Below are 22,279 nucleotides of genomic sequence, written 5' to 3' on the forward strand. Positions count from 1 at the left end.
TTTTTTTCCTATTTTCTGTATTTCCTTTAGCACTTTTACAATTTATGACAATACTATATATATATATATATATATATATATATATATATATATATCAAAAGTTTCAGTATTTATTTACAATCATCTCTGAAAAAAACTATATCGAATGTTTTTATAAGAACATATTAATAAGAACAAAAATGAGCCGTATATACCTAAAAATTTTAGCTTCCTCGATTTAAGTCTTTGGGTTTGATAAAATTTATCTAAATTTTTAATATAAGATTAAAAGAACTTAATAGTAAGCGTATGAATTAAAATATATTAAATAATATTATTATGATTCATATTAAAAAAAATGATTAAATATATCATATAATTAAGGGGTTTATAATACTTAACATCTCTATTTTGTAACTCCACTCCAACTTATTCCTCAGCACATATCTATATTTTATTAAGGTAAGGTCTACAACTTTTATAGATCTTTGGAACATACCTCCCCTACATCCTTAACCATATAATTTTATTTTCTCCTCATTAAATCATAGCCAATATTAATGGTTCCTATCTGAAGCTTGCTAAATCGCAGAGATATTCAAATATTTAATCCCCAAACCGCAATCAATTTCATAATCATTAATAGCATTAGTTATTACAGAGATGTAATAATGTGACCGAGTAAGATCAAAATGATAATCCCGAATCCCTTATTTAACTGATTAAATAATTGTATGCCCTGTTTAAGAATGATTCAATTGTTGCGGTTCTTTAATTACTCATAGATTTTATTGCTACATAAATTATATTTTCGTTTTTCAATTTAGTTTTAAATGTACTTTTGTTTTTTTCGTAAACATCTATGGTTAATATTGATTTATTTGTCCATTTATACAAAATGCACAAATAAATCAATGAGAAAATAAAACAAAATGAGAAAAATAATTATGTGTCCTGTTGAGTTATTAAATCATAATTTGAACTTATATTATATTTATGGATTGGTTATTTCCAGAATATTTTTAACTGTGATGTTTTATGACTGTTTCAGTATGGGATTAAAAATTATCTGACCGTGGATCTACAAATTAAATCATCATGAGATGCACTTATTAAAATTCTGATCGAAATTGAAATACGAATCAATAAAAATTGATCAGATGTGGATATATAAATCGATAATTTGTGTTCGATCATTAAAATTAATGTATGGAATAGTTATTAGAACACTACATTATAGAATGGTATTGAAATATTAATAATCTAGATATTTTTTAGACAGCCAACGGATAACGCAAATAAATACTACGATTTTCAATGTATAAAAGTTGTTCTAGTTTTTTAACTATTTTACATGTTTTTTAGGATAACTCTATCCAAATTTCAAGTTTTATAAATTATTACCGGAGTTTTATTATTTTATACGCTGTGTATTGACCTGTATTTCTGCTTAATTGATAATGCCACAATCTTGGCCTATCCGTCTCGGAGAAATTCTACTTTTATAAACTTAATTAAAATTTAAAAATACTTAAATAAACAATTTTGTACCACTCAGTATTTTTTTTAGAGAGAAATGAATTGGTAAACAACCAGAGATGAAATAACCTTTTAGGTACTAGATCGGATTTGTGATGATAATCGTTATTTTATAAGAAATTGAAAACTAAGTTTAAGAAAAATATCAAAACCATAAGCAAGTCCATTTTTTCACCCTTTTTGCGTTTTCTGAAATTAGTTTTTTAGAGACTGATTCAACACTCTAAAAATTATTAACTATTTTATAGTAAATTTAACTAGCTTTAATTTGAGTGCTGGCAGACATCTGTACGTCAAATGGTTTCTGAAATGAAGTTTTTCATAAATCAAATTTCTTTTCCGAACAACTATAAATCAATTTATTTTAGCAAATGTCATGAAAACTACTATTCTTACGAAGGTAAAGGTAATAAACTTCTGGATAGTCCATTGTACTAGCTTTAATTTGAGTGCTAATAGATATCTGTACATCACAGAGTTCCTGTGATATAGATTTCTCAAAATAAATGAACTAACTACTAATCATTCAGTCGTTTTTAAAAAAAATTTGCTTTTTAAAACGCTATATCTCGAGAACTATTGGACGTAAATAGCTGTTTTAGGGCTAATATTTCAGCAAATTTACTCTTATTTAAATAATGTACTCTTAGGATTTTTAGTGTTGTTGGTACGTTTTAAGATTAGTGTTTTTTTAAGGTTTTGAAACAGCCACCATTTTTATTCCCCCTATCTATACTTGGCAGACTCATCAATTTTGACTATTAATTATACATAGTTTTCATTAAAGTAATCAAAAATTGGGGTGAGATAACTGCCTTTTTTTCTTCCCGGGTCTTGTATTATCCCTACCCATATCCATCCGTAAAGCTTCCTCCTTACCATCATCCAAACAATAATTATATATCTATCTCCTTTACTATAAAACTTCCGTGAACATGTAAATAATAAACATCAATATAAGCTAGGATAAATATGTATCTTTTGTTCAAGTTTTATGTATATAATTATTTAATTATGTTCAAAATGAGTTAATGCAGTCAGATAAAAGCTGTTGAGATTTTTCAAAATTGTTATTATGCGTATTATTATATTATCAAGTGCCCAAGAATAAAGATAGATTTTCATTTCGTTTGGTTTCATGTATGTCAATCTGTCTGTAGTTAAGACCTTGGTGGGATCTTGTGTTTAACAGGTGAATGGATAAACGTAGGGTGAGGAGGTCAATGATAAAGGAACGTTTTTTCTCATTATTAGGGATTAAAATTTGCCAAGAAGGTATAGTCTTCGGAAATTGGGATAGAGCCAGCTTTGTTCGGAGTAGTAGTGAGAGTTCTCGTGGAAATAACGACGATGGATCTCATAAAGAACTTCATTAGTCGTTTTACTCTCATTTCTTGTTCAAGGATATTCCTCCATACACTAGACATCCTTAGTCGAGATGTGGGAAAATAAGGGAGGATACTACAAAGGGACGGGTACTTCAAGGATAAGAATCACAGGATCTTAGGAGCTGTTGGAGATGGTTTTTCGGGTTATTTGGGAAATGTGGCAATTCCATTTCAATTACTCTTCAAAGGTAACTTCTAGGTTTTTAATGGTGTTTTGAAACTGGATAGGTATTTTGTTGATGTGTGATAATGGATAATAAGGAACAGAATTAAGGAAGGCTTTTGAACTGACGAGAATAACCTTAGTTTTTTTTTTTTTAATTGGATCCTTGATATCTAAAATAGGAGTGAAAATATTTTATCTTAAGGACAAAATTAATTTTTATTTGCTGTATAAATAAAACGAGAATAAAAGTCTAAGTTTAATTTAATTAAATAAATAAATAATGTTTAATTAAATTTATTTGAGTAAAGTAAGCATGAAACAATAGTATTTGCTCTAAAATATTTTGATACACCACATGTGTAAATATATTGACGGATTAAGATTCTCCCATGAGATATCCCCATATTGACTTTACTAATCGGTTAATACCAAATTAACTATACCAGTTTGTTAGTTATTGTCATTCTAAACACGTAATTATAGGGATTCAAATGAAACCAAATTAATTCAGCCTTATTTATTTAACTCGGGACATGTGTAAATAGGCAGCGCAGGGAGCTAAGTAAGCAATTGCAATAGTCTTTGTGTAATGCGAAATGTTAATTCTACACCCAGGACAAATATATTAATTCCTAATTAGTCCATCCAAAGCACTGTTTCCTGCATTCTCATTTACCATTAAAATTGTATGATTCTCTGGCGACTCGTTGCAATATACAATTGATGGATAAATGAAGGCATAAATATTAAAATATAACTATTATTGGTAAACAAGTTATGGGCTTGTAATAAACTTGAGTGAACCGACCGAAACGACCTCCACTTACATACTTCTACTTCCACCAATTATTGTCAAAAAACCGTGTTCCAAGTGAAAATGTTTCTCGAGAGCTTTATTTGAGTGGACCAAACTATCTATTCTATTAAAAATTTTATTAAAAAATATATACAAATATAAAAAAAAATAACTTTAATCTCAAATAAATAATATTACGTACTTTTATAAGCTTAATTAAAATTTACAATTACTTAAATAAAAAATTTTGTACCACTCAGTATTTTTTTTTTTTTAGAGAAATGAATTGGTAAACAACCATAGAAGAAATCACCTTTTAGGTACTAGATCGGATTTGTGATGATAATTGTTATTTTATTGGAAATTGAAACAGTTTAGGAAAAATATCAAAACTTTAAACAAGTCCATTGTTTCACCCTCTTTTTTACATTTTCTGAAATTAGTTTTTTAGATACTGATTCAACACTCCAAAAATCAAAGACTACAGATGCCTAGAGTATAGAGGAATATCCTTGAATAATAAATAAGACTAAAAAGACTAATGAAGTTCTTTATGAAATTCATCTTCGGTATTTCCAGGAGATATCATATCTCTCACTAGTACTCCCAGCTAAGTTGGCTCTATCCCAGTATCCGGAGATAATACCTCCTTGGCACCTTTATATTTGAAACCCTAATAATTAAAAAACCTTCTTATATCATTGATCTCCTCATCCTGCGTTTATCCGTTCACCAGTTAAACACAGGATCCCAACCTATTTTTTATTTCCCTACTTTTATTTTGGAACTCCTAATACATGAGCCCAAGAGGAGAAAAAAGGCAGTTATCTCACCCCAATTTTTGGGCTTTATAGGTAATAAAATACTTTTGAAGATCCAGTTGTTGCAAGATGATATCTATTAATGGTAGTGAAAGGAAGAGCTGATGTAAAGATAAGAGGTATATTTCCCAAAATTAGTGCAACATTCATTGGAAAAATAATCATAGATCCTCTGGTAGTTTTTTGCTTCATATTATTCCCATTAGACAACATGTTATTACTTAAAGTTGTTTAAATTATATCTGTGATAAAGATGTAGATATCAGATTTAATAATTAATCTCTTTCTTAATCTTCATTGCCTTAAATAGTCACTCACTGGCACAAGATATTGGCAGTACTTTGCTCCAGTTAAACTATCCCACAATCCTCGAAATGGTATTATTTGAATTTATTTTTTTCCTATTTTCTGTATTTCCTTTAGCACTTTTACAATTTATGACAATACTATATATATATATATATATATATATATATATATATATTATTTTATACTATATAAATATAGGGTTTTTTTTCGTTTTGTTTTTTAAGGAAACTAGTAAGCACAATTCGAACTCTAGGGTAAGTTGGACTTTGGTCGCTCTCATGTTCTTCGCTCGATTTTATCCAATCAATAAAAAAAAAAATTGTACCACTAAAGGGTTAAGGGGTTCAGTGTCTAGTGAAGAAGTACTGTTTCTTGAACAGCGGTTGTGTGCATAGGGATGATTTGTTATGATCCCGTTCAGCCGCCAACTTTTCCTCAATTAATGGTACCCACTTTACTAATCAGCACTTACCTATGTAAATGATTTAATATACTTTGACGAACAAATTATATTGTCAAAATTCTTTCAATACAGTTTTGTAAAATTAATTTAAAATATATATTAATAATTTGGAGTTATACTCAAGATTTATATTGAATACAAATTTTTCTTTTGATATCATTTTTATAATGATGATACTCAATTTTAGAAAGTGGCTCGTAAGTGGGTAAAAATAAAATAAATCAGTCAAAATTTTTAAACAAAGTTATAGTATATCTTCCATCATTAATTTATTTTAGTACTAATTCTTAATCTTTACCTCGTAACCAAAGGTGAAGGCCATTATGGCAATGAGAATTGCGAAGAAAAGTTCCAACTTCCTCAGTCCGTATTTGTCAAGAAACAGGAAGGTGAATGTATCAACAACCGTGATTAGGACACCACCCCAAATGGGAATCCTGATAAAAGGTTAATGCATAATTAATAAAGAGGCACTATTATTAATAAGTGGAAATTAAAATGAAAATATCGGACTATTTGGTATATTCTACATACTTGCCGTTGGAGAGGAGGTAGAGAGCAATGGCTGTACCGACAACTTCCTGCATGTCGGAACCAATGATGGCTATCTCCAGCATAAGCCAGAGGAATATCCTGGGGACGAACCTGTATTCGGTGTAGCAGATCTCTGCCATGTGTTGTCCGGTGACGGTACCTATCCTGGCCGAAAGACGTTGCACCATCAGGCCGAGGATGGTGGACCACAGCAGTACCCAGAACAACTGAAAAGGAATATATAACTTTGTTAATAGTGTGTAACAATAGTAGTTCATGGATTGTGAAAACGGAGGTTACATATAAACTTATGACAGAGAAAGTGGATCATTTGTTTCATGAAATCACTCATTTTTTCCTTTAAATTGCAAGAATTATTTAATAATTCAACAAGTCATAAAATGTTTTTTATTACAGCTTTTCCGTCTAGCGTACTAGCACTAGAAACCACAAGTTCTTTAAGTTCTATTACTTAATAGGGGAAACAAGACAGCACCTTCCCGGATGCAGTCACCCCATTGTCTACGACATCGCTATTATCATCATTTTTTAATTATTTTATTCTTGGCAGGAAATACTTAAATATTCCTTATTTCCAGCTAAAGAACAGTAAATATGCATTTTTATAGCTACAGAAAAATTTAAAAAAAGTTTTATAACCTTTTCCCTATTCTGGTCTTAGATTTTTTTTTCAAAAATTACAAAAAATTCGATATTTCAACCCGAGCCCAAGTCAATGGGCTTAAAACTTAGGGACATATGTGAAGTATTAAGGGAGAGTTTTTTTTTTTTTTTCATTATTCTTAATTTCGTGAAATTATGTGCCATTATAGGGAATTTAAAAATAGGATCCTGTCATCACTATATGACCTGTCTATTCAAGTAGCGTTTTATTATTTTTATGAATAATTCTTCATCTATTAAATATTAAATATTAAATAAATACATAAATAAAGGGAAAACGGACAGGCCCGAATCGGGAAAAAACCAAGACCGCAAAACTCCCTGGATTGCAGCCTATAGAATTTATGTGTCATCATGGCAATTAAGAATGGGATCCAGTCATCACTATATGACCTGTCTATTCAAGTAACGTTTCATTACTTTTATGAATAATTCTTCATCCATATTAAATATTAAATAATTAAATATTAAAAAAAAAATTATAAATAATTCTTCATCCATTACTCTTCAAAAAACGTACAATGTTCTTTGGCTCCAATTATATCGTTATCTATTCACAATTAGAGAAATTCGATCTATAAATCTGTTGATTTTTTTTAAATTGAAAGACCTATTATTTGTGCATTTTTAACGTTTCTGTTACAGATTCTGAAATGGAGCAATAGAATCTCTAAGTAATCCTACATGTTGTATTCACCGATATCTAGTTTTTACCTAAGAAAAATAATCTATGAACATGTTGATATTGACCTGTAGTTAAATAGGCTCTAAATATATACTACCTTTGTCGGTTATATTTACTCTAAATATATTTAAGGGGACGAAAATGTCTAAACAATTGTCCAAATATATTATATTTTTTTAATTTGGATTTACACATTTAAAACCTCAAATGAAAATATTTTAATACAAATATGGCATCAAATATTGTCAACATATTTTCATCTTATATAAAGATTTAAAAAAATTAATAATATACACAAAACCTATAACATTATATTGTACCGAGACCCAATTATAAGAACAAAAAAAATTAAGTAAATCATATATTCCACAATAATTAATTCTTTTAATTTTACCGAAAAATTAAGAATGATATTTGTATTACATATTACTAAAATACGGAAAATTAAACTATTTTATAATATGTCAAAAATACTAAAAGGTTTTTTGCAAGTGATTAATTCAAACGAAGTGGAAAAGAATAGTGCCTGTAAAAAGGGGTGTCATGTTTTCTGTCACAGTGACTAAAACCTCCAGACTATAAGTGCACTGCATAAAACAGTAGTAGGGTTGAAGGAGCTTTTCGCCCACTTTACCACCTCACTGAGTAAACCCAAACATAGTTAGCCTTCCTCTATAGCTAGGATAAAAAGTGATATACCTTTTACAACTAGACGTATTACTTTTGGAGTGAAGAGATAGGTTAAAACAATTTATACAATAAATAAATAAAAGCCATAGCGTGCCCGATGGTTCGAAGCCGATATTAACAGCCCTTGCTTACGAACCTCTCTCTGAATCCCACCAAAACCCGAATCCTCAAGTTCGTAACTAACTCAAATTATGATGAATTCTTCCGAGAGATCGAATTCTAAAACGATTTTGTCCTTGATTTTTAGGATTGGTCTATTTTTATTCGATTTTTTTTTCGGATTCACGGCTTCGTAACGCGTCGGATCGAAAAGTGCTCAAAATGAATTTGTCTTAAAATTTCCATAAAAAGTCAGAATCCATAATGGATCAGGTCTCACATCTATCATCCTTAAGTTAGTGAAACTAAAATAAAATTAGTACTAAATTTTCTAAAAACTGAATAAAATATAGTTTCAACTATTTTATGCATACATATTTGCATTAGTGTATTTGAGCGTCTATTTCAATGTTTCATCTCCAAACCTGTAGAACTAGTTTTATCTCGATAAATCATAATAAACGAAGTAGATGTTTCTTACATTTGGATTTAATGCCTCAAAACCCAAATTGATGAGCATAAATCAACATAATCCTCCCATTTACGTTTCGGTCAAATTAGTCTAACCATCCCTTTAGTGATTCGTTTGTTAAATGTCACGACTTTAAACTCTCATTTCATTCATCACATTGCTACAAAATAAATTTATTTAATATTATTATATTCACTGTGTGCAGTTTATGCGATGCAGTGTCGTATAGCCGTCTAAATTATTTTCCAAAACCATAAACTGTTGTTCTTCCCTTTATGTTAAAGATCATGTTCCGCTTCCATAAGGAACGGTTACAAGAGGGATAATTTTGTAAATTCTTAGCTACCACTAAGGTTTAGGAAATAAATAAAAAAAATGTATAGTGTGAAAAATACAAAGTTATTTTCTACATAATTTAAAAAAGATAATTATTATTAGTTGTCCAAGCAATCCTAATCAGGAGTCATATAAGCTGGCGTAGAAAACTAAATTAATATTATAAGTTAATTAAATTCGATATTCGATCATTACGATTGGTTTAAAAATTAATTATTTATCGTATTTATATCATCTACAATCAATTTAAAAGGTTTCCGATGTCTCAATTGCATGTGAATCATTGCTTGTTCTCTTCAGTCTATTGGTATAGTGCTCTGCAGTGGGTTCGGAATATGCTGCATGGCTTCCAGATTACTCTACCAGCAAATAAATTTGTTAACTCCTTCTTTAGCGAAGCTCAGAATCAGAAATAAAAACAAATTCCTAAATTTTATAACAAGCCACTATTTTTTTTTAAAATGTCTGACCTACATTGATTTATTCCTAATTTGATTCATAAAAAGAAATACCTAATAATTAGTCGCTATGTGAGTCAGGCCAATTCTGATACTTCATAATTAAATTTTTACTCTGATTGATACTGAATAATAATAACTGAATAAATTCAATTTGTATTTTATTCATATTCATTTTATTAATATGATATCGGATAAAATTACTTTCAATATGAGTCGCTGAAGGTTATATATTATACCCAAATATTGCCAAAGATTTTTATTATATCGAAATTGCTAGACCCATCAATATCTCTAACTGCAAATAAATGCTTTATTGGCTGGAATAGGGTGGAACAGTAATTACAAATCATGTTATTCAAAACATAAAAATAACTATGTGTATATAACTATTTAATTTTCGGAACATAAATGGAACATTACTGGGCCAAATATTAAATAACAAATTATTGTTTGGGAGAATTTAATAGATGAAAAACCAGTAACTATACACAAACAGATGTGAGAAAAATGGTTACACCCATATATATTTACTATCATTATTAGGAACTTAAATATCGATAATTTTTAAATTTTATTACATTTTTATTTCAGATATGAGATTAAATAAAAATAATTATAAAACTCATATTTGCACGGTTTCAAAAATCTAATATACAATGGAACCTAACATAAAAAGAAAATAATAAACAATTTGAACTACATATTTTTTTATACTAATTACTTTCGATTTCATCTTTTCCTTAATTAACCGAAATGATTTTTTGTTATAGTTGTTGTTAATTTTTTATCTCTCTTAATTAAAATCTTATCAGCGAACGCAATTTTAGGCTAAAAACTTCCTTACTGACGTAAATAAGTAAATTAAACCTTATCAACACTAGTCGCTGCATGAGTCAGGTGAACACAAATTATAATTATTACGCATAGATATTTCCTGTCAAAGGATATTTTACTCGCAGCCCAATTATGGCACAAAAGTGCTTTTAACTATGCCTACTGAGTCTCATTAAATATTGTAATGGTTTTCGACCTTGCTGATAGTCTCTCGCCGTCAACAAACAGCTTTCGCTTTGCTTCGTTCTGTATTTATAATTTCTTAAATTATCATTTGCTTGATTTCTGAAAATCATAGCGATAAAAAAATATATACATACCCAAATTAATGTACAGAAACAACACACTCCTTCTCTCCATATCTCTCTCTATACATATGTACATACGTATACACAGCAAAACAGAGCATCACTAATATTCTAACAAAATACTTTTTATTATTATGTATATTTTAGTGTATATTTAATACTTATGTATTAAGCTAATCTGTAATTAAAATTTTTTAAATTTTTTATAGAATAGTAATAACATATGTTCATTTTGACTGTAATTAATGACCTGGTGATACATGAAATCAATGGTGAAAATGCATATTATATTATTATAAAACAATAATAACAGTCTCGAGAAAGTGAAAAGATTATATATAAAATAAAATTTCGTTTAATAGGAGTATTTTGTTTGGTGATCTGCAACTAAACCCTCGGCTATAGTTGTCGGCTTTTCAGCTTCTTAAAGTAGTAATCAATCTTTTCAGGCTTTAAATTTATCTCGGCTTGAAATTTATGGTTTAAAAAATCAGCCTTTTTCAGCCTCCGAACTTATCAACGAATTTTAAATTATTATTGTATTATAACTATTTATAATTAGTTATGGATATATGTTTCAATTGTTACTAAAAAAGTTAATTCCGAGGGAACAATGGAACAAGTTAGAGGCTTTGTACTCGAATTCACAGAGCAAGAAACAGCATATTTATATTTTTTTTTTTCATCTTATATTTATATTGAGAGGGTATAGTCTCCTCCAAAAGACGCTCCTAATTATATACAATGCTATAATCATGATAATAATAAATATAACCATCATAATTATAAGTAATCATGATAAAAAAAAATAATGCAGAGAAGAAAACAAATGAAATTAAGAGAATTATAGAATAATAATAAAAAAAAAAAAAATTGAATTTTAATTGGAAAAAACAATGAGAGAAAGAAAAAAAATTAAAATAATGTTTATTTATTTTTTAAGTAAATCAATTTGTATCCATGTTAAGTCTTAACACTCTCAATTATATCATCAACAGTCCAATATTTGGCACATTCGGTAAATATAATTTTACACCTCACATCCAATTTTTAAAAACGTTTTTGCAGGCTATTCTCCCCAAATCATTCATTACAAGTCAAATTACTATATTTTGTTAAAGTTTCATCAATGTTTAAAACTTTTAATTTTAGATCAACTTAACACTATCAACTATCATATAACCTCTTGTTATATGTTTTGAGACTTAAATGGATACATATTATATTATTAAAACAATATTCAATAGTATTATAAATTAAAAACAGCAAATAAGAAATAAAATTTCATTTAATGGGAATATTTTTTTTATGATCTGCACTCAAACGCTTGGCTATAGTTATCTGCTTTATAGCTTTTTAGAACTAGTGATCAATCTTCTCAAGGCTTTAAATTTATCTTGGTTTGATACTTATGGTTTATAAATTCAGCTCTCTTTAGCCTCCGAACCCATAAACGAGTTTTATCATTATGTTATATACAGAGGAAAATACAGCTTGTAATTATAACTCTTATATTATAAAATTTAAATATAGGTGTGTTTTTTATGTGGATAAGAGTGAAATCATTCATAAAACGAAGTGCATCAAACAAAAGTCACACAACAATCTGAGATTACTACTCACTAAAATATCACCTCCCAAGTCTTCATTACCACCCCGCGGAACTGCTGTCACTCTTCTTCGCTGAGTAGAAGGGCTTTTTTTCTCTGGATATCCTATTTAAGCTTTTACTTAATTTCCTGGTCTCTCCTTACTGCCTCTTGTGCTCTAAGCCTCCTGCAGATTTGCGCTGCATTGTACGCTGCACCTCTCTAATTCTTCAGTCTAGTGATCATGAAAGCAACCATGTTTTCCGGGACTAATTTCATCCCATTTTATGTCAAGACTTTCTTATTCTCAAGCAAAACCTTAAAAACAGAAGATTGAATCTTCCATTGTTTCATCCATGGGATCATAAGTAGGGCGAAGATCTATCCTCTTGTTTGAAGCGGGCTAAGTAGACCCCAAAGCAACAAGGCCCTGTAACCAGTTGGGTGAAGTAATAATCTGATATATCGGAAATCATACGGTGGGTCTATCTTCCAGAACAAGAGTCTCTACCATCTTTCAACATTATGATTTCTCTCTTCTCTTGCTAATGTAACCCAGTGTGCATCTGGATCTTTTCGTTTTCTTGGGTACGTCCGGCTGCGTTCATCTGACAAAAGAACAATCTTAGCCAATAATCCCCATCTTTTTTTCAGTGGTTATATTCTGGAAGAGTTCAGGTGCATCTATAATCTTATAAGAATATCTTTATGAAATGAAACTTTTTTTTCTTTTTTTTCAAAGACTCTAATTTAGAAATCTAAAACAACAAACAAAAAAATTTACCAAGAAGGAACAACTAATCACGGTTTTTTTTAATACGGTTTTTGATTTTGTCATGTACTTTAATGCTAATTTTGAATCGGAAACACGTATCGAATTATTTCAATACCTCAAACATATTTTTATTTTTTTTTCTAATATCAGATTATTTACGTACTGAATTTTCTTCAATTTCCTAACCATTATTTATTATTTGTACTATGATTATAATAATAAATATTATAATTGACGAAAATGATAATTAATATTGAATCATAGTATTAATAATTTCGAAAAAAGTAAATGTAAGAAGCGATAGTAAATGTGGGTAATAGAACCACTAGAAAGTATTAGAAGAAATGAGAATATTTGAAAAATGATGAATATTGTTATTATAGCTTAATCCCCAAACATGGTTTCGAAAACTTTCATTTGAAATATGGTCTCATTGTTGACTGAATTAGTGACATATAGATAGTTAATTAAAATTGTTGAAAGGAAATTATAGTTATTTCCTTTCACATAAAACTGTTGAAAATGTTAGGACGGAATTCTTTTGCAGGCATAAATACCACACGCACTAACTAGTATAAACCTTGGGCAATGAATCCTGGTGATAAGTTCCAGCAAAATTCCTGGTGGTAATTACACCTCGTTCCAGCTTCAGAAGGGTTCCAAATTCCATGGATCCTAGGAGACCTCTACATGGTTATATAACCCTTAGGTAGCGCTTTAGGTTCAACACATGTAGCAATGTACTATTTATAACTATTAACTTGTCGAGAACATTTTTTTTTTTTGCAAAATAACTAAATCTGTTTTTTAATGTTTACATTTGTGAGACAAAATACTTGCATTTTAATAAAATTTTCAATGCAATATCTGCATTGCTAATGTTACACCTAAATTCACCTCGAGTCTTTAATAATTAACAAACGTTTTCCTTTTATCATAGTAAAATGTGGTAACTGAAGTTTTTATGAAATAACTTTATCAAGTCAGTTGAAGTTTGGTGTATCTTTTAAGTAATTTTCAGAATCATTGGGAATCATTGTTCAAATAAACTAAAATGGATAAATAACAAAATTATAAATGAGTTACTAAATGATTTAAATAATAGAAAACAAGAAAAAAAATGAAGTAAAAAAAGATCTTGAACACAATGATGTCTGTATACAATATGTTCATCCTGCCCAGGTAACTGCAAATCAAACCAAACCATCCAAATGTGGCATTGCAGAGGATCTAAGGACCCCAAGATCTCACCACGTCACTAGTATAGATCCACTGATCTAAGGACCCCAAGATCTCACTACGTCACTGGTATAGATCAGCTGATCTAAGGAACCCAAGATCTCACCACGTCACTGGTATAGATCAGCTGATCTAAGGACCCCAAGATCTCACCACGTCACTGGTATAAATCCACTGATCTAAGGACCCCAAGATCTCACCACGTCACTGGTATAAATCCACTGATCTAAGGACCCCAAGATCTCACCACGTCACTGGTATAGATCCACTGATCTAAGGACCCCAAGATCTCACCACGTCACTAGTATAGATCCACAGATCTAAGGACCCCAAGATCTCACCACGTCACTAGTATAGATCCATTGATCTAAGGACCCAAAGATCTCACCACGTCGTTGGTATAGATCCACTGATCTAAGGACCCCAAGATCTCGCCACATCACTGGTATAGATCTACTGATATAAGCGTGAATCATTACATTTTTCTGATCAGGATGGATTAGCGTTAGGTGAATAGTGTTATTAGAAGTTTTCAACTTTCCAACTTGAAGACAGCAGCAATGAATTCCAATTCCAGGAGACAATAACTCTGACATAACATTTTACACTACATATATGTATAGTTAGTTGGGTACAAAGTTAAATATTAATCAAAATCCCTCCGACTCTGAAGATTCCTTACAGAATTAAATTTAAATATAAGATTTATCTCCATTAGCCTCTGTAATGGATTCATTAGCGTCAGCACTAATCGTTTTAATCGCGACACCCAATTATCAGAAGTATAACAAGCTTTATCCCTTGCTCAATCAGTTCCTCTCTTCATCTCCTGTCAATTAATTACCTCCAATGAATTCCCCATCAGTTTATTAGGGTTGACTTTTTCCGATACCGGGGGGGGAAGCAATACTTCAGTGACAGAGATGATGTATGCTGTTCGGGCTAAACTGAAAATCAATGTTTCCAAACTGCCCCGGGCGATATGCCAACCGGCTTAATAATCAGACCTGCCCTTATTGAAATAGCCAGTCAGCTTGAGCCAGCTTTCTGTGTAAGGGATCTGGGCCTTTGTAGTCTTGTAATTCCAACCATGTTTAGATATCGCTGAACAAACAGAGTAAACGGAATATGACTAGAAAAAATGTTCTTTCGCTTCCTAAAAATTAACTGTTATATATTTTGAGGATTTTCTGTTATATTTTAGGGTTGGCAATACGATAGTTTCTACAATATTGATGAAAAATGTAAAGGTTCTTATCAAATTATTCCTTAAGTTAGGTATTTTAGACGGGGTTGGCAAGGCTTGGTTCGAAGTTTCTCACTGTATATAGGTGTGAATGTGTTTTTATTTTATCGTTACTTTTCTTTGTCTTGTACATAAATTATTTTATTATGTGTATATTATGTGATTAGTTTAGTTTATTATACCTTTGATATAGATTCATATTTTTGTTTATACAAACCATGATAGTATTATATTTTGTTTATTTATCATTATTATTTTTAATTTATTTTTCTTTCAATTCAGGGAGTACTATTATTATTAATCAAATTTTTTTTTCTTCTATTTCTATATATATTTTATGAAAGAATATTTGAACACTAATACTCAATGTCCTCAATTTGTAGCAGATTGCATTATTTCAATAAAATAAGTTAAAAAAAAAAAAGATAAAATATATGTTAGAAGCTTTTTCTAAGTCCTTTCGGTACAAATTACAAATTAATACATTAATTAATTAATTAATGCATTTTTAATTTCACTTTACACATAGAAAAATAACACCCGACCTCAAAATAATTAATCATGAAGGACCTGATTGGAACAAGGTGTTATGTTAAAAAAAAATGAATCTTAGAAAAATTGAGGTTAGTGATTTTTTATACCTATTTCAGATTGGAACTCAAGAAAACTAAAACAATTTAAGTTTTATAATAATTCAAAATCTTTATTTTTCCTGAAATACTCATAGCACCTTCATGCACTCGAGGAAACAAGTGACAAGACTGAAACAAATATGGCCACTGTAGAAATAGTAACTAAAAGGTAAAAGATCATTATACTTTTTTTTTTTGGGTACAATAGAAAAATTATTTAAATAGTAGTTCATTGACAAGTTCAACTCCAAACTTCCAAATGAAATCCACGGAATCAAAGTTGGATTCGAGTATAACATATATTATGTAATATTAGATCACCATCTAATATTACATATTATAATCTTGGTTATATATCTCAAAACCTCAACCACCACATTCAAGTTTTAAAATGAAACCCTGTTCCAGAAAAAAACAAAATCCCAACAAACAGCACATGTTAACTACCAAACTATAATTTCAAATAACGGCTTTGAAAAAAATTATAATTAAAGTAGTCCTGCATATAAAGATTTAATAAACAAAATCTTTTATAGATTTTCAACTTTAACCGTTTCTTTCATTACTTAAAATATTTCTATATTTTTATTTAATTTTCTATAACTCAATAATAATTGATTTAGTTATTTAAAAAAAACAATTGGTAGCCATGTTAAGTCTCAACACTTTATTATATCATCAACAGGCCAATGTTTTGGCCAATGCGGAGATGCCAAGGACAATCTCAAATATAAATTTACACCAATTATATAAAAAGTTCATCAATTACAAATCAAATCACCCTATAAAACCATAAATTAATAGGAAATCATATTAATTATTAATAAGCTTGCCTAAGCTTTTGTCTAGTTACCTATTTTGTCACAATTTCATTAATTTTTAAAACTTTTAATTTTTGATCGACTTATATCATATCAAAAAATTAATTAATTTATCTAAAATTAAGAGTTTTAAAAATTAATGAAATTATGACAAAATAGGTAATTAGACATAAGCAAGTTTTTTAATAATTAATAATTTTTTTTTTTTTTTGAGACGAAAATATTACACTTTTGAGAAAAAAAGATTACTTAAGGTAATCGACATTCTTAGTCTATATCTTATTGTCTAACTATTTGGATTATTAAGAAGACTAAAAGTTTACAAGGTCATATTGGTACTGAACCATAAAAAAACACTAAATTACTTTAACGAGACAAGTTTGGCAAGGTTTGACTAAAAATATTGTTTTCTTAATGTAAAATGACTTTATTCTTCTTTGACCCTGCTCTCCTTTATTAAATAGATTCTCCTTACAATAAGCTCAATTGCTTTCTTTCGCTTGAACAGCTTTTAGTTTTTTATCAAAAAAGAAGACGATGAAATTTATTATAATATCAATTAAGGTGACATTTTACTAGAAGTCTTCTTAACAAAGGAATTTTGGTCTATTGAGATGTTTGACTATGACAATTCTATATATACCTCGCTTAGGTCTCTGAATAAATTATTGTAATCTAGATAACATTTTTAAGAAAATATGTTCCTATAAAAAACCGAAAGGATATTTTTTTTTTAATTTTGTCTGATTAGAATATAATCATGTCGTATCTAAAAAGAAAATTAGTGCAGTTCGTGCATCACATAACTTCCTCTCGCCATTTACTGTGTTGAAATTATTTCTTGCTCGTTTTAAAACGGGATGACGTTATTCTGATTTATACACTATGCCAACAGTCCCCCTTGCTATATCTTCAGTAAGAGGTTAAGTAAAAACTACTTTTACCATCTCTTCGTGCCCCTATGGTTGTTACGATAGCAGAAAAAAAGGAATGACTATTGTCATAAAATGCATGGAAACACGAAAACATTTATTTATAAAAAATTTACCTCTTAGTTAATCATCAAATACTTTTATAGTTAATAACGATGCATTTTTCATTTCTCATAAAAATCAGAGAATATAATATGCACCAATATAGTTTGAATACGAATTTTATTTATTAATCTTATTTCAACCAGGGCTAAATTTATCTAATTCTAAGTCTCTGAAAACACTTCCTCTTTCAAAAATTTAAAATATTTTTATTGATTTTCTGTTTAACAATTAACTTTAAATTCATCTGGAAAGGATACTTAAATCAACTTAATATATGTCTAAACACGTGAATCTTTTAGTGTCGTATATTAGTTCTTTCATATTTTCTCATAATTTTTTATATTTTATTTTGTTATTTTTTTTATTTTTTTAATACAAAAAGTTTGTTTAATAAATGTTTTTATTGTATTTATCTTCTATTTTACATTAATTGGTTGAAATAATTGTATCAGTATTGAAAGCTTTGTTTATTGCCAAAATGTTAACACGTCTAAAATGTCTCTCACTCATTATTTTAACAATTATTGAAAGTTTAAGATATAGCAAGGTTTACTATTTACAATATAAATTAATAAAACATATATAAATGCACTACCGAAATTATTAACGTAAAACGAAATTAAAACTAAAAAAGATAAAAATATATATAAACTACTATTGCAAAAACTAGCTGAGAATCGGACCTCTAAACGCACCATCATTTATAGTGGGTTGATGTGGTCAGCAAGGATTTCCTTGATGAAGCCCCAGAGGGTTTTTCGGCCCTAGAGACGATGAAGGTGCAAACGAACCAATTGTTCTCCTAAGCGGAAATCGAACCAGGACTTGGAAACAGCATTCTCTAGTGACCCTTCTCCGTCCCTGGGGTAGTACACACTTCCAAGAACTCATTTACATTTCCATTGCCCCTGTTTTACTAAGACGCGCAATAAATTACTTGGTTTTGTATTGGTATGTTAATCTATTCTAGTTGTTTGGAAATTGAAACTTTTTAAAAAATATATACCATCCATCTGGAATTAGATCACAAATCATGGATATAGATTTTTTTCTATGTTAATATGGAATATTTTTTCTGTTCAAAATTTTAGTAATATTTTGTTTCTATCCAAAATTTTAATGATATTTTGTTTTCATTCAAAATTTTGGTAATATTTTTTGCCATTCGAAATTCGGGTAATATTTTCTTTCTATTCAAAATTTTGGTAATATTTTGTTTCTATCAAAAATTTTAATAATATTTTGTTTCCATTCAAAATTTTGGTAATATTTTGTTTCTATTCAAAATGTTGGTAATATATTGTTTCTATTCACAAAGCTGAGCATTAGGCTTAGTGCATAGAATAAATTTGTTATTGACAAAGAGCTTATTTTGGTTTTAAATTGTAAAAATAATTACCTTCTAAAAGAGTAAAACCATATGATATGTTTTAATTTATACAAAATCAAACTTTATCTGGTAAAATGATTTTTTATTTCATTGGGTACGTAGTAGAAATCAAAATTTATCATCATACACACATAAAATATCCTTCGTTTTAAAAATGTTTATTAATTATCTATTACACAAAGAGTTACAATTTAGTAAATCCTCTCATATCATAATTTTGGACCTGGAAAAAGGATATGTTATACAAAATAGCGTTAAAGAGCGGCACTGAATTTTCAGTATTCTACTCAAAGTTATTCAGTTTTATATTTTTCTAGTAAAAAAAATATTTAAAAAACTTTTCTCACATCTATCAAGATTTTGGAATATATCTTAAAAATATTATATAGAACAACTTAAACATATAAATTCATAATAGTCTTTTCTATTCCACATTGGTGAAACCACTACATATTTTCAGAGATCAGGTTCATACGATACAGAAAATATAAACCGTGGAAAATTAATGTTTGTTTCCATTAAAATTTATTTCCATTCCTTGATAAATTACTTTGTATAGCTTCAAAATCAATTGGAGCATTAAACAATTTTTTTTTTTTTTATTCAAATTTTGATTTATTGATAAATATTACAACCTTGGGCAATAAGTAACAGTAATAGATGATCATATCCATACCAAAATTAAAAAAAAAAAATCATAAACAAATGATTTCAATATCTAAATGTATACGGACAGAAAGATAGTACACGAAGAAATAACGATAAAATAAAAGCACATTTACACTATTATGTACAATATTTACACTCTCGACCAGAGGATCCCCGAGCCCATTCTATCCCCACACATGACATATGTTCTTCACAGCCCTCTCACTACGTCACTGGTAATGAGCCAGTATTGTAAACTATAAGTTAATGTTATCAGACTTACCTCATACCTGGCGACTGCTCCTGACTGAAGATCTGCTTCAATATTTCCTGGGTCTAAAAAGGCAATGCTCATCAGGAAACCTGGACCAGTGAACGCCCATAATTTTCTCCAACTGAACCTTGTCTGAAAACAAAATAGATTGCATGACTTCAAATTATACATTCCAGTGAATAATCGTAAATATTAAATAAGAACATTTTAAATTTTTGAATAAATTTCTCATAAAAGCTTAAAAGGGGAAGAGGAGAATTTAAGATAGTTAAGTCGAGCAATATTTAAACCCTCAACACCCGTCTTTCATGGTAGCCTTACTTATCTGACTTTTGAAACAGAATTATAGCGAGTAGGTTGGTCAATGTACAATATGTCATAATCTCACAAGAGGAGACGATAACCAAAAAAAGGCAATCCTTCCCCGCCGGACCCGCCCCGCTAAAACCCCCGGGGAGCGACGGTCCAATATCACTTGACTTAGAAGACAGTTAAATCGAGCAATATTTCAAAGTGCCTGAATTTGAAAAACGGCATGAAACCTTCCATACCCGCCCACCATGGTAACCTTACTTATCTCACTTTTGAAAATGGTTAGCTAGTTGGATAACCAAAATATATTAGTTAAAAGAGAAAGGAGATCATGGAACAATGACAAGAACATTTTCATTTTTGAATCTTAAAGCCGTGTTTGATCTTGTCCCTAGAAAAGAAATGATTTTTATTTTTTATTTTCTAGGGGATCTTTATTAAATTTATTAGCTATTAATTAGCCTATCGGGAAGCAAAAAAAGTTATAAGGATCAAGGGAATTTTATCCCATAATGTTTCTCATAGAAAGAGGTGTGAAAAAGAAAGACACTTTAAGTCTCCTACGATTTGTCATATGCATATGAATTAAATAAAATTTGTTATCATCGTAATGCATGGACAATCATCGAGAAATATATTTTTTGTAATGTTATCGTCCAAAGGCTCTTGTATGCCGGGGATATCATTCTGACCGCAGATACAGTTAGCCCTTATAGAAGAGCTTCTTCAAAGAGGAATGCTTCAAGAGCAAGGATTTAGTTCTACCATGTGAGGATCAGGTTGTCGCTTTGCTGATCTACAATGCGGAGATACTGTTGTACAGAAACTTAACTATGTGGTGACAGTTAATAGTAATACTGTGACATCGACCTAGAAGCAAACAGAATATCCTAAGCCAACCAAGTCTACATTATCTGCAACAGGGACAAAGAGATGGTAACAAAGAAACTAAAAGGTACATATACAATTCTATGTACGAACCAACTCGCAGTTAAAGAAATGAATGATTGATCAACAAGCCAGCAGAAATAAAATTACATGTGCATAAATGAAATTTATGTTTAAATGACTAGTTAATTGCATAATAAATAATTAATATAACTAAAATACCATTAAGTTATAATTTGCTTCTTTTCAATTCCTTATTTGAAACCTAATATAAAAGAATGTCTTTTATTTTCATATTATAGATGATCTATTTCTAATTATTAATATTTTTGAAAAATGAATAGTAAAAGAAATATTTGAAAATGAATGGTAAATATACTTTTATCACAATTTACCAAGTTTTCTATTTCTAGGACTGTAATGTACAGTCCCGGTTAAAACTACATGGGATGGGACGGACGCCTTTTGGAATCAATGAGCTCAGCCCAAGCTAAACTAGTTCATGAAATTCAATTATAAACTTTTCTACATCTGACTGTTCTCATTCTGCCAGGAAAATCTAAAATGTAGCAGATGACCAGAAACCATTACAATTCCTTTAAGTTGTTTATTGTTAAATATAACTACTAATTTTATAATATAAATAGACTTGTATCAGTTTAAAAAAGTTTCATTTCATAAACATATTCTTATTAGATTATAGATGCACCTGGAAATAACCACTGAATAGAGATGGGGACTCTTGGCTAAGATTTTTTTTTTTAAATTAATTTATAGATATTTACAACAACATAAATACATCAAGTAAATTTGAGGAAATCATAATGGTATGGTACAAGCATGTAGAGAAACTACCCAATGGTA

The 22,279-nt window shown here is 29.4% G+C and overlaps 1 protein-coding gene across 2 annotated transcripts in view; it reads right to left on the reverse strand.

The window, feature by feature from the left end:
- LOC106682510 (protein Malvolio) overlaps positions 1 to 22,279 on the reverse strand; it is a 113,857-nt gene that overhangs the window by 42,700 nt on the left and 48,878 nt on the right. For both annotated transcript variants that reach the window (XM_024359076.2, XM_067045740.1), the window contains 3 exons: positions 20,225 to 20,347; positions 5,996 to 6,222; positions 5,760 to 5,898 (listed from right to left, as the gene is read on the reverse strand). In XM_024359076.2, coding sequence (XP_024214844.1) covers positions 5,760 to 5,898; positions 5,996 to 6,222; positions 20,225 to 20,347 — 489 coding nt within the window. The remainder of the gene's footprint in view (positions 1 to 5,759; positions 5,899 to 5,995; positions 6,223 to 20,224; positions 20,348 to 22,279) is intronic.

The sequence above is a fragment of the Halyomorpha halys genome, unplaced genomic scaffold, assembly GCF_000696795.3.
Source record: "Halyomorpha halys isolate HHAL.00 unplaced genomic scaffold, Hhal_1.1 Scaffold420.1, whole genome shotgun sequence".
Taxonomy (NCBI): Eukaryota; Metazoa; Arthropoda; class Insecta; order Hemiptera; family Pentatomidae; genus Halyomorpha; species Halyomorpha halys.